Below are 12,355 nucleotides of genomic sequence, written 5' to 3'. Positions count from 1 at the left end.
AAGGGACATAATGCGTATTTTGGATGCGGTAATTGCATTCAAGAAGGAGATTACATAGAAAATAGAGTAACGTACCCAGAAATTAAAGCAATCCTAAGATCAAATGAATCGTTTAAATTAAAACAACAAGAAGAACATCATAAAATGACTTCTATTCTTGAAGATTTAAACATTGGAATGGTTACCCAATTTCCTATAGACTACATGCATCTTGTACTGTTAGGAATAATGAAACGGTTGTTGCAGTTTTGGATTAAAGGTAAACATAATGTTCGTATGGCTGCAAATCTGATAGCTCTTATTTCAACTACTTTGTTATCCATGTCATTATTCTTACCTAAAGAATTTGCTAGAAAGCCAAGAAAACTAGATGAGGTCGATCGGTTTAAAGCCACTGAATTAAGGCAATTATTATTATATACTGGACCAGTAATTTTTTTTAAGACATTATCACGCGATAAATACGTTCATTTTTTAAGCTTGAGTGTAGCAATTAGAATCTTATGTAGCAAAGAATATTGCGTACAACTGCTTGATTATGCACACAGTTTACTAGTATATTTTGTTGAAAATTACGGTACATTATATGGTCATCAACATATATCATATAACGTGCATAATTTAGTTCATCTATGCGACTATGTAAAATTATGGGGGCCATTAGATGAATTCAGCGCGTTTAAGTTCGAAAATTACATGCAAAAAATTAAATCAAAAGTTAGATCTTCAAGTCGACCATTACAACAATTAGTTAATCGTTGTATAGAAGAGGATAATTTAAATATGACAAATGTAGAAAAGATTTATCCAAAATTGTGCTTTAAAAACGTCAATGGCAAAAAGATAATAAAATCGGTTCAATGCAAAGGTTTCTATCTTAGTACAAATACTGCTGATAACTGTTGTTCTTTGTTAGATGGTACAACAATTTCACTTACAAAAATTTATTTAAGAAGTGAACAGATTTACGTTATTGGTAAAAAGTATTCGAATGTTAAATCATTTTTTCACAGTCCATGCGACTCTTTAAGTATTGAAATTAAACAAATTAATGAGTTACAATATGAGCTAATTACTGTTCCATTATCTGATATTAAATCAAAATGCGTAAAATTACCTTTATATGACGAAGAAGTTGTGGTATTGCCTTTACTGCACCAACAGGAAATATGTTTATGGCGAGTACTAATATTGGTAAAAGAATTTAGAATTAAAAACGATGATAAATTATTTAACAAACTTTGCTTTTTTACAGATTATTAATAATGGCAAAAGATTTCGCTGTCGTGACTTTTTCAAGCGATGGAAATGATAAAGAGGAAATCGTATCAGAGGTTCCATCTTTATGGCTTCGCTCTAATTTGACAGAATGCTGGTGGCCCCCCATCAGTAAAAAATATAAATACATTTATCGTAAAACAAGTTTCTCCTGTTATTAATGATCCTAAGTGGTCATTTTATCCCATTCAATTTCATGGATATTATGGTGATTTAGATTTTACTTCAAAATTTATGTAGTTGTTTTTAAATATTTTTAAAAAATAATGTAACTTGTGTAAATTACGGTTTTGTCCCAATCAAGATTCATTAGATCAAGCTAGACAGAAAGCAACAAACTATTCGTCAAGCGATGATAATAATATAAATGAAATAAAGAAGAAGTCACGTACGTCATGCAGAAAACAGTTGCAAAAACCTATTGCTTCTGAGTCTGATACTGATTCTGATTTAGCATCAGTTATACCAAATCCGCCAAATCTTACAGATAAAAATGTCTCAGTTATACCAAATCAGTCAGCTCTTACAAATGAAGATGTCTCAGTTATACCAAACCAGCCAAATCTTACAAATAAAGATGTCTCAGTCAACAAACTCTCAAATGTTTTGAATTTTTCAACTGACAATGTAGATTTTGACATCCTTGAAGGAACTTTAGTATCGAACAAAAGTAATAGTTCATTTTAGTTTATTTATTCTATTTACTTGTATTATCTCTATAATAAAGCATTTTTTATTAAAAATTATAGTTCTTATTAATGGTTATTGTGATTATTCTAATACCTCTTTTATGTTTCTAGGCATACAGGAATTACATAACTTAATGATAGAAATGTCCAATAAAATGGAAGGTATGGTGTTTATTGTTTGCCTTATAATCTTATTATCTCACTGTTTACTCAATATTACTTATAATTTTTTAGAACATTTCCAAAAAGTGTATACGGCTCTAGCTACTGTTTCAGTACGAATACAAGATCTGGAGGCTCGTTTAAAAGAAGTAGAAAAACAAATTAATCAACATAAGCCTGAAGCACCTGCTGATTTGGATATATTAAATATGCAACAATCTCTTTCGCTTAAAAGTATTGATGAAGTCACAGCTTTTGAAAACCGTTTATCACAAAATGCAGATGAGTACAACAAATTTGTAAGTTTAATTAGGAATTTAGTTACTTAAATGTAATTTTTATCTAAATAAAATGATAGAAATTATATTAACGTTACGTTATATTTCTAAAGATGCTGTGTATATCTCGTATAGGCGGAAGATCCGCTAAGGAAAATTTAATTCGTATATATCGAACTATATTTTCCAATGAAGTTGCTAAACAATCGTCCTGGAAAGGATTACGTAATCATTTTAAAATCAGTAGCTTAAACTCTATTTTAATGGCAATACAAAGTAAAATATATATTTTTTTATATTTACAAAGTAAAATATATTTTTATATTTACAAAATATAAAATTTAATTTACATTTAATTCATTCAGCAACAATTTTGGCTCAACATCAATTCACAAACAAAGAGTTTGAAGATATCACAAAAGAATGGTTTCGCCAAGGTGGTCAAAGGCTTAACAGACAACAAAAAGATCCCGAAGAGATGAATCCGCAAGGCATTTAAATGCCTCAGAAGTTTTGAAGCTCATAATATAGTATTTTTTTATTATATTTTTTTCTTATATATTACCCAACCTATATATATGTAAGATTCTTGATTAACATGATAAACAAAATTATTTTTCTTTAATCAATATGTTTTCTGATATTTTTTGAATAATTTTAAATACTAAAGTTTTTAAAGATTTTTATGTTCTAAAATCATAGAATCTTCATTATTTCTTTTTATTACGATCTGAATTCTCAACGTTGTCACTTATGTTAAGTAATTTCTTTTATGTAAGAGAATTAATATACATTTCTAATTCCTAATATATTTCTAATATTAATATATGGAAGTTAATTAGTTATAAAACTGTAATTTGTTTAGCAATTTATCAAAATAAAGAGTTCAAGAAACATACTTTCTATTGAATTTTATGTACATAAGTTCCATATCTTTGTATATAAACAAATTTTTTAATTACAAGTAACATGTATATTATTAACTATCTTAGTTGTTATCAGTAGAAAACGTAAACTACTAGTGATTTTACGCTGCAAAAATTAGTGTATATTCACTAAAAGTCAGTAAAAGTACATGGTCGTGTTATAATGATCAAAACAAGCTGCGGTACGATGAAGAGACAAACATCCTACGCTGTTCTGATAAGCACTCGCTGTTCTATATAGTAAGTACAACATCATTTTTAGATATTATTTAGGTAAAAATGTCAACAACATTATGCTATATATATATATATATATATATATATAATGTTATTGTAAATACTATTATTGTTTTGTAAATAAATAATATTATATATATATATATATAATACGCGTAACAAAATAATATGATAAATACTTAAAACTTAGATGTAAAATTATCCAGCAAGTAACCATACCAAGTAATATGTCACTTACATGTTAGTTATAATTTCCTACTTAACCATATAAATGCAATACATTGTTTTGCAGAAAATTGTAACTAGTTAACATGTAAGTTGCATATTACTTGGTTGCATATTACTTTGCTGGATAATTTTACTTCTAAATTTAAAGTATTTATTACATTATTCTGTTACGTATTATATTCAGCATAATGTTGATGACATTTGTACATAAATGTTATCTGTAAATGACGTAGTGCTTACCAAAATAGCAAGTATCTGTTCTGTAAATTTCATGTAAGTGTTTCGTAAATGTTACAGAACAGTATCTGTTATAATTACGTAATTTAATATCGTATTTGTTACGTATTATATATAGCATAATGTTTCGTAAATGTTACAGAACAGTACCTACTAGATTCTGTTATAATTACGTAATTTAATATTGTATTTGTTACGTATTATATATAGCATAATGTTGCTGACATTTTGACCTAAGCGTTACTTGAAAATTACATAATGGTTATCAGAACAGCGAATATCTGTTCTGTAATTGTTACTTAAAATTTACAGAACAGTGTTTGCTGGGATATGAATTTATTTATACGTAGAAAATTAAAGATATTCAATTGGGCTGTTGAAAAAGAATTGTATATATATTTTTTTATGTAAACGTGTATTAATAGCACCAAAACACAAAAAAAAACTATTTTGTGGATAAAAAAAAAGAATTTTACTTTATATACCCCAAGGGGCCTTTAAAGGGCGTTTTGATGGGACGTACCCAACCCTAACCTCCAATTCATCCACTACCTTACTGTTTCCTCCTTTAGACCAACGATTTAACGTCTCTTTCGAAAGACGGAGCCCACTTTTCTCCGCATCTTGCACGGAGGAGCGCGGTTTTTCGGAAAAAAACTTTTCCATGTTACATGGCTCTAGTGGACTCGAACCTGGTTCCTCAGATTACGAGTCTGGCGCTCTACCACTAAACCACACCGCCGCCCTAAAAAAAATTTTTTATTTTTATGTAAACAAAGCTTCACATGAGATTCACCTGTACGCAGCTCTTGGTATGTCACTCAGTATTACTACGCGTAGCCAGTGTGTTAACAGTAATTTGTATAATGATGTATTCAGTTGAACAAATGAATAATAATTCTTGGCTTACGGTTCAAGATGTCGTCGGCAATGCAAATGCACGGCCCTTTATACAAAAAATGTTTTGGAATAAAAATTTCAAGGATCGCAATAGAATGGTTATTGTAAATTTTGCATATGTAAATGCAATTTCCGAGGAATTTTTGCATGACATTTTAGTTTTTACCTTAAAAAATGCATATACAAATGAGAGGAAACGCAATGTTAAAGATAGATTTTGTTACTTAAATCACGAGGTAATTCTTTTAATTTTAATTGATAATTATATCAAATAAATATTATTATGTTTTCATATTTTGTAGGAATTCGGACGACTTCGACGCAGTCGTGTATATGTATAGTTACAGTGTTTATTTTAAAGAAATGTTGGATCTAAACTTTAATCCAATTTAAAAGTTTTAAAACTGAATGTTTGTGTTTTTGGTTAAAACAGAGAATATTTCGTATTTATACTTTTTTATAACATAAAATTATATTCTCCGCTTAAAAAAAGAACTATTTACTATTCAATTTATTAACGATTCACTGTTTTACATGACTTTCCTTCGTTCATACTTACCCTATTTCCACATACATATTGGTCTTCCAATACTCAAAATAAGTGCTATATTTTTCAAACTTTTTTGTTAATAATTTTTTAATAAGAAACGACCACCGGCTAAAACCTTTTTTGAAGGTCACCCAGGACAGTGACTTTGACAACATATGTCAAGGTCAAGGTCATTGGCGAGTGGGGTCTTTTTGTAAATAATTACCATGGAATTTATGATATTTAAAATACAAAAGAATATATAACTAAATTATAAAGTAAAAAAAAAATTTTGTGTATAAAAGTGTATATGGTATGTTATTATAGTAAATGTATGTAATAATAACTACTAAAATTAACTAAATAAAAATAGAGTCCACTATTATTTTTTCTTTTTTTTTACGCGGTTGCACCTCGATCTCATAATTTTCCTGACGTTTTTCCTCCGCTTTGAAGATCTCCTTGTTCGCCAGGAACGTCTGTATACATTCCCGACATCGCCGTGCCGGTCTTATCTCCATAATTCATCGCATACGACGCAGTCGACTTTGACGTCTATTGGAAGGCCGTGCCTCGGTAAGCTCAGTGAGTATACCATTTAAAAATCACCCACTGTCGGTGATTCTTCGCCGTCTTCGAGCACCGGTAACATATCCCAATAACATGAGAAATATAATTTTCTCCATGACCAAGATCGGCTTACGAGGTATACTCCGTTTTCGCCCTCCGGGCTCCGGATGCATGTACTCCGCAATAATATTTCGAATTTTTCCGACTCATCTGCCGGTCGGACTCCGTCGATCCGTCCTTTCATCGTCGAGATGTAGGTCTGGTGGCGTTGGTGATTTCATCATCTTGCTATTATATATATATTTGTGTTATTTTTAAGATTATTTTAAGGGGACTAGGCAAGGTTGAAAATGCAAAAATTGGCTCGTGTTTAATGGTTTATAACAAGGCCGCGAATGAATATAAAACTTTTTTATTGTTTAGGGTATTAATTATAACATTATAAAATAAAAAAATCCATGGAAAGTCGTTCCCAGATCAATAATATCGGCGTCCCAATGTAATAAGGAAAACTGTCGAATCCACGGTTTTACCACGATTCCAGTCGAACGGATAAAGATTTTGGCAAATTCTAAGAATATTTCTTCTTCTTAGGCTTCCCTCTATCGATTATACCTAAAAAATTAAAAATAAAAATAAAATTAACAAAATGGCGTCCAAAAAACAAAAAATTTGTAAAAATTTGAGTTATTTGTTATTATAAAATTGTAGCAATATTTTTTTTCAATCTGACTTTAGGTATAATTCATGCGTCATAGTGTTTTACAATTCCTGTATAAATTTCAAGTTGATATCTTTATCGGTTCTCGAGATATCGTAGTAAAATCATCAAAAAATGTAGTTTCGAGAAAATCGCATTCAAAGTTTCGGTACAATATTTATGTTAGAACGGTCGTACTCACGCGGTTCAAAAATTTCCTCTTTGACGCAGTGAATGGCCCCGGATTATCGTCCAATTTCTCGTAATTTTTATTCACTATCTGATTGCCTTGGAAGCGTTTTTTACGCGGTCGCCCTGGACGGACATACGGCGCCGACTTCTTTTTTCCGCTCTCTGACGAAGACATTTTTGTAATAAAGCGATTGTAATACGACAAACTTTCAATACATTAGCACAACCTTTCTGGGAGTCGATTATGTATAAACTTTAAACGAGGTGAAAATTAAAAACAAAATAATAAACAGAATAGAGCATGTAAGCCGAGCTAGATGTGCGTGTTTATTATTCTTTGTGTCAACCGCAATATATACAATTAGAAACAGAAACGTTTCGACTTTATTATTAGGTCGTCTTTAATGTGTCGTTACAAATTAAAACTTAATTCTACATATTGCATAGAGAACGTTAGAAATTAGAATAATGCTCAGACCGTTCGGTCGGGACCGACCGCGCGAATATCTGCGTTCGGCCGGCCGCGCGCCACATTACGTTTTACGCTCTCCTGACCTCAATTTTGCGAATTTTTCAAAAAAACAAACGGGAAGATATTTCTAAAAAATCACAGTATCGGAATATGCAAAAAACCGAAAATCGATTTTTTCGAAATTTTAACCTTGCCTAGTCCCCTTAATTCCCATCTGAGTACAATTAAATTGTGAATATCATGTATTTTAATAGAACAGAAATGTGGTAACAATACTGCTGAGACATGATAAGTGGGTATTTAAAAAGTTTTCTTAAAAAGTGTCCATATGTCAGTATCATAAGTATTATATGTTTCTTGAATTGGCATATTCGACAAAATTTTGTAACTTTGAGGATGTTTTATCATAATGCTAAAATTCGCCTGAAATACCGGATCGTCCCAACAAAGAAATAATCGTCGAGCTCCCATTGGCCACAGATTTGTCACCACTATCCATCTGTCACATATTAACGATTAGACAACTATAAATATTCAATTACTGTGATTATTAAAAGTCGAGGAATATACAATTTAGCCTTTTTATACGTTATTTCAAAATCAATTTCAGTTTTGTTCTATTGTAATATTCCAGCGAACACTATGTTACATGTAACTTACATGCAAGATACAATTTTTTACTCAACAATGTAAATGCAAATATAACACATCATGTTTGTGTTTCCATTAAAATAAATTGTGAATTTGTCGTACAGCGTGTAATATACAAATCCAATATAAACTTCTCAATCATGGTAAGAATTTAAGAAATTTTTAGCATTTAATTCTTAATTGTTATTTAACTTTAATAAAAAACTATATCTTTGACAGTCTTTGCAGTCTTGAAATTTAGCAAAACATACATGAGAAAGCACCCAAATAGCCAAGCGTGTCTGAGTAAAATTACGCAAAACTGTGATTGCTTATGATGCTGGCAACTTGCCGTATATTTGCTTCAATTGGTTTTGAGTAATTTAATATTTGAAGCAACACGCAGGCAACAATATATGTATTGCCAGCAATTTATCGGCAAGAGAGCAGCATCCCAGGTAGCAGAATAACGTTTAAAGACGTCATTAAGACGTTATTATGACGTAATTTGACGTCACTCTGCTACCTGGGATCAAATTTACTTTGCTTTGCTAGCAATATGACAGCATTGTGTGATTCTATGAATTATTACAGCAACATGACAGCAACAGCTCGAATTTTGAATCAGACGTTTTTATACTGCAGCATAAGTTACCTGCATAAGCTGCGAGCTCATAATCGACGAGCTGATGTTTATCGCCGCTTGGATATAATCGTATATCGTAAACTATGAAGCCATGCTCCGGCGACGCTCGCCTATGTGGTGTCGATGCTCCAACGAATCCTTTCTCGCTGTTGTAACGCTAGATATATTTTATCTTAATTACTTTTCTGAGCTCTGGTTCAGTCCTCTGCAGTCAGTTAAGTCAGTCAGTCAGTCAGTAGTGTCAAAACGTTCGCAAGTAGAGCACAGAGCACTGTGTAAGAATAAGAAATGGACCGAGAAGAAATGGAAGAAGAAATGGAAGAAGAAGTGGTTCGGTTACATGCTCTCGACATTCACGTATGTGCTCACCAGTGTCTGGTGCAGCGATCATACATGAATAACACAGGTTATCTGAACCGTACGAGGTAATGAACGTTCAATTTTGCACAGATTGTCATAATACTCCATTGTTCCAAATATATCATTATTATTATGAAATATACTTAATAATAGTAAAGGAAGCGGAAAAATGAATAATAAATGATATATATATATATATATGGAATTAAGCATAAAAATATTTATTTTATTTTGACAATGTTTGTTTGATAGCAATACTCTGCAAAGGTTTAGCCGCACCATCAATACAATCTGAATGTCGGTACGACGATGAATGGATATTATGCAAATCTCCATCAGTTCCACCAAGAACAAGAGCAACATTGTCATGTGCAAACAGTTATCGACCTGAAACTAATCAACATCTACTGTCCGGACAAGGAACGAACATGAGATGTAAAGCGAATGGTGAATGGGAACCAGAACCTATGCGATGTGTTCCAGGTCCGCTCACGATAAATATTTACATAAATGGTTATATTTATGGAAAAAATACAAGAGACCTTTTTTGTAGATTGTTAAATTTTCTACAAAAATGTGTATTGATTATTTCATAATTTTTTATAGTCGATATGATACAAAATTCATAAGAAGCAAAAACAAGTTTTATAAAATTTATCAAACTTTAACTTTGAATATCTTTTGAACGGTTGAATTTGTGAAAAAATGATAAGAGATCTTTTTTGTAGAGCGGTAAATTTACTACAGAAAATCTATGTAGCGCAATGCTGTATTACTGTTTGTTAAATAGTTATAAAATTTTTTTTATCTTACTAAATGAAAAATAAAAAATTGCGATGAGCAATCTGTTAATATTAATATTAAGGGCTAAAATTTTAACAGGTATCTTATTTTACCTTCCTGGAAGTATATATGCTATTCGTAAAATGAAAAAAAAGTTGCCCCAAAATGACACACCCTAGTGCACAGGTAATTGTCGCATTGCTTATAACTTATAATTAGGAGCATAATTTTGCTGTATAAGGTGAGTTGCTAGAAATAATTTGCACCTCAAAGCAGTTATTCAGTCATTGAAACACATTAATTTATAATTAATTAAATGCATATTACTTTCATATAAAAAAAATTTGTTTTTCTCGATTGTCATCAACAAGATTCACTCTTTATCTATACATTTCTCTCGATTACTGTAATATATTTATATTTTCCCTTTTTATATAAGTTAAAACTAGCAAAGAATTCTGCGTTCCATGTAGTCGTTTTTCTGAGAGATATGTTCTTACAAACACTTAAAACGAAAATTGGTATTTTTTAAAAGAAAAATCAAACAATTGATTACGCACTGAAATTGAGATTTTCATATGAAGGAAAGATATATAGCACCGATATATTATGGCTGTATTTCGATATTTACTGCAATTACTAAAAATCTATAGTTTACGTCACATGTGTTATAGATTTTCAGTACTGGCAGTTTAGTACAATGAATTTTGAAACGCAGCCTATAATGTCAAACTATTGACAAACGTCGAGAGTCGTAAATTTAATGGACTTTCGATTTCACTATCTACATTAACCACACAAAATTTCAGTTTTGATTATATTTCCAAATCACTTTAAAATTGTATTACAAATATAATTATGTTCAACGTTTTCATTGTTTTTACATTTTTGATACTTCTATATTTGCAAAAATAGAACATTTAAACATCTTATATTTTAACATAATAAACCTCTCTCTCTCTCTCTCTCTCTCTCTCTCTCTCTCTGTCTCTCTCTTTCTCTCTCTCATCTGACTAACAAAAGAATACCGCGCAGTACTTTGATCAGAACGAGAACTACTGTCAAGAATGTTATGTAATCTCGTTCTTACCTACACATTTAGCTATCTAGCTAGATATCTTGTTTACATATATTGATACATACTTATTATGATACGTTGGACCTGTCAGTTCTCAGAGATTTCTTAGGACAGTTAGATTGTTCTCCTTAAACTTTGTATTGAAAAATCTTCCAAAGCCACATCGTGGTAACCATGTGTTAACCGTAGCTAATTGTTCTAAAAATTGTATTCTAATCGGCACACAATTTCAATATTTCGATTCAGAAGGTAAGTTACACCTTCACTTATTTCAACAAATATATAGCGTAAAGGTACGTTTAAATAATTTGTAAGAAGGAATTTGAAATATACATTTCTGTTCCTTTAATTTTGAAAAGATTATATTCTAAAAATTATTGTCATCAGAAATTTAGTTCTTTTAATAAATATATTTAAATACCTTTTTTTATTATTGTTATAAGCAATAATATTGTTATTATTGCTGTCTTTTCTTTTGTTGTCATAAAAACAAGTTCAAGTTTACAGTTTTATCTTAAAATCTTGTACTCAAAGATTTTAAATCTCTAAGTAAAAAGTTTCTGGTTTTATATAGTGTATTCTTTTCTTTCACTTTTTTAATATGCTAAATGATATATATGATAGGCAATGTTTTACGCCGCTTTAACGAACAAGATAAGTAGAGGAAAGTGAGACAATTTTGATAATTAATTTATCATCTTATAAAGAGACACATAACATATTAATATTATTGTGTTAATGGTTAATAACATTTTATTATACTAAATACATTTAGGATAATAAACCATATTTTACATATGGTAATGTTTATTGTTGTATTGTGTTAATTGTGTTATGAGTCATAACACGGTTTAGTTTTGGCACGGCAGTCATTTTAACAGATATGCCTCATGTTTTACATATAAACCACAAACCATTACTTTGAAATTTTATTTAACAAAGAAATCTTTTGTACAGATACATGCAACGAATTTTGGCATGGAACGCCTTCATACTATTATTAAAAAGCCTATTATTTCTTATTGCGACAACGCTAGCTGTCGACGAAAATTCAAGAAATAACAATAGTTTAACAGATATGGAAGCTGTTTATCGAACGATGTAATACCGCTCAACTATGAAATCTATTTAGATCTACATGACACATATGATAATATTTTATCTCGCGGTGAATGCAAAATTTCCATTCTGATCAACCGTCCAACGCGAGATATAAGTTTTCACACAGACAGATCGCATATACGGGAATTAAAATTTGATCAAATGAAATCTGCAAATAGTACAGCAACGTACAATGTTAAAACTGACATCTGTACCTTCTGTTTCGCAGAGGAATTGTCTGGTTATTACAACCTGTGTTTAACATATACCAATGTAGTAATAAAGGATGACAGTAACAAGGGAAGCATCTTCAGAACATCATTCATAAATCATAAGGGAGATAAATTGTGAGTAAAAAT

The 12,355-nt window shown here is 30.6% G+C and overlaps 1 protein-coding gene across 1 annotated transcript; it reads left to right on the top strand.

Annotated features, from left to right (window-relative positions):
- The first annotated feature begins 1,389 nt into the window (after positions 1 to 1,389).
- On the top strand, positions 1,390 to 5,283 carry LOC143895659 (uncharacterized). Its single transcript, XM_077402953.1, has 6 exons — positions 1,390 to 1,486; positions 1,583 to 1,948; positions 2,079 to 2,129; positions 2,202 to 2,428; positions 2,521 to 2,683; positions 2,773 to 5,283. Exons 3-6 carry the CDS (start codon positions 2,102 to 2,104, stop codon positions 2,904 to 2,906), a joined length of 552 nt encoding a protein of 183 aa, XP_077259079.1. The 5' UTR covers positions 1,390 to 1,486; positions 1,583 to 1,948; positions 2,079 to 2,101; the 3' UTR covers positions 2,907 to 5,283.
- The last annotated feature ends 7,072 nt before the right edge of the window (positions 5,284 to 12,355 follow it).

The sequence above is a fragment of the Temnothorax americanus genome, unplaced genomic scaffold, assembly GCF_048541705.1.
Source record: "Temnothorax americanus isolate GAGA-0224 unplaced genomic scaffold, ASM4854170v1 Scaffold161, whole genome shotgun sequence".
Taxonomy (NCBI): Eukaryota; Metazoa; Arthropoda; class Insecta; order Hymenoptera; family Formicidae; genus Temnothorax; species Temnothorax americanus.
The sequence above is the reverse complement of the archived record's forward strand: the minus strand, read 5'-3'. Positions and strand labels throughout refer to the sequence as shown.

Coding starts and splice junctions, on each gene's coding strand:
- LOC143895659 (XM_077402953.1), top strand. CDS start 2,102: ATGATAGAAATGTCCAATAAAATGGAAG. Junction 2,130..2,201: donor AATGTCCAATAAAATGGAAG/GTATGGTGTTTA, acceptor ATAATTTTTTAG/AACATTTCCAAAAAGTGTAT. Junction 2,684..2,772: donor TATTTTAATGGCAATACAAA/GTAAAATATATA, acceptor TAATTCATTCAG/CAACAATTTTGGCTCAACAT.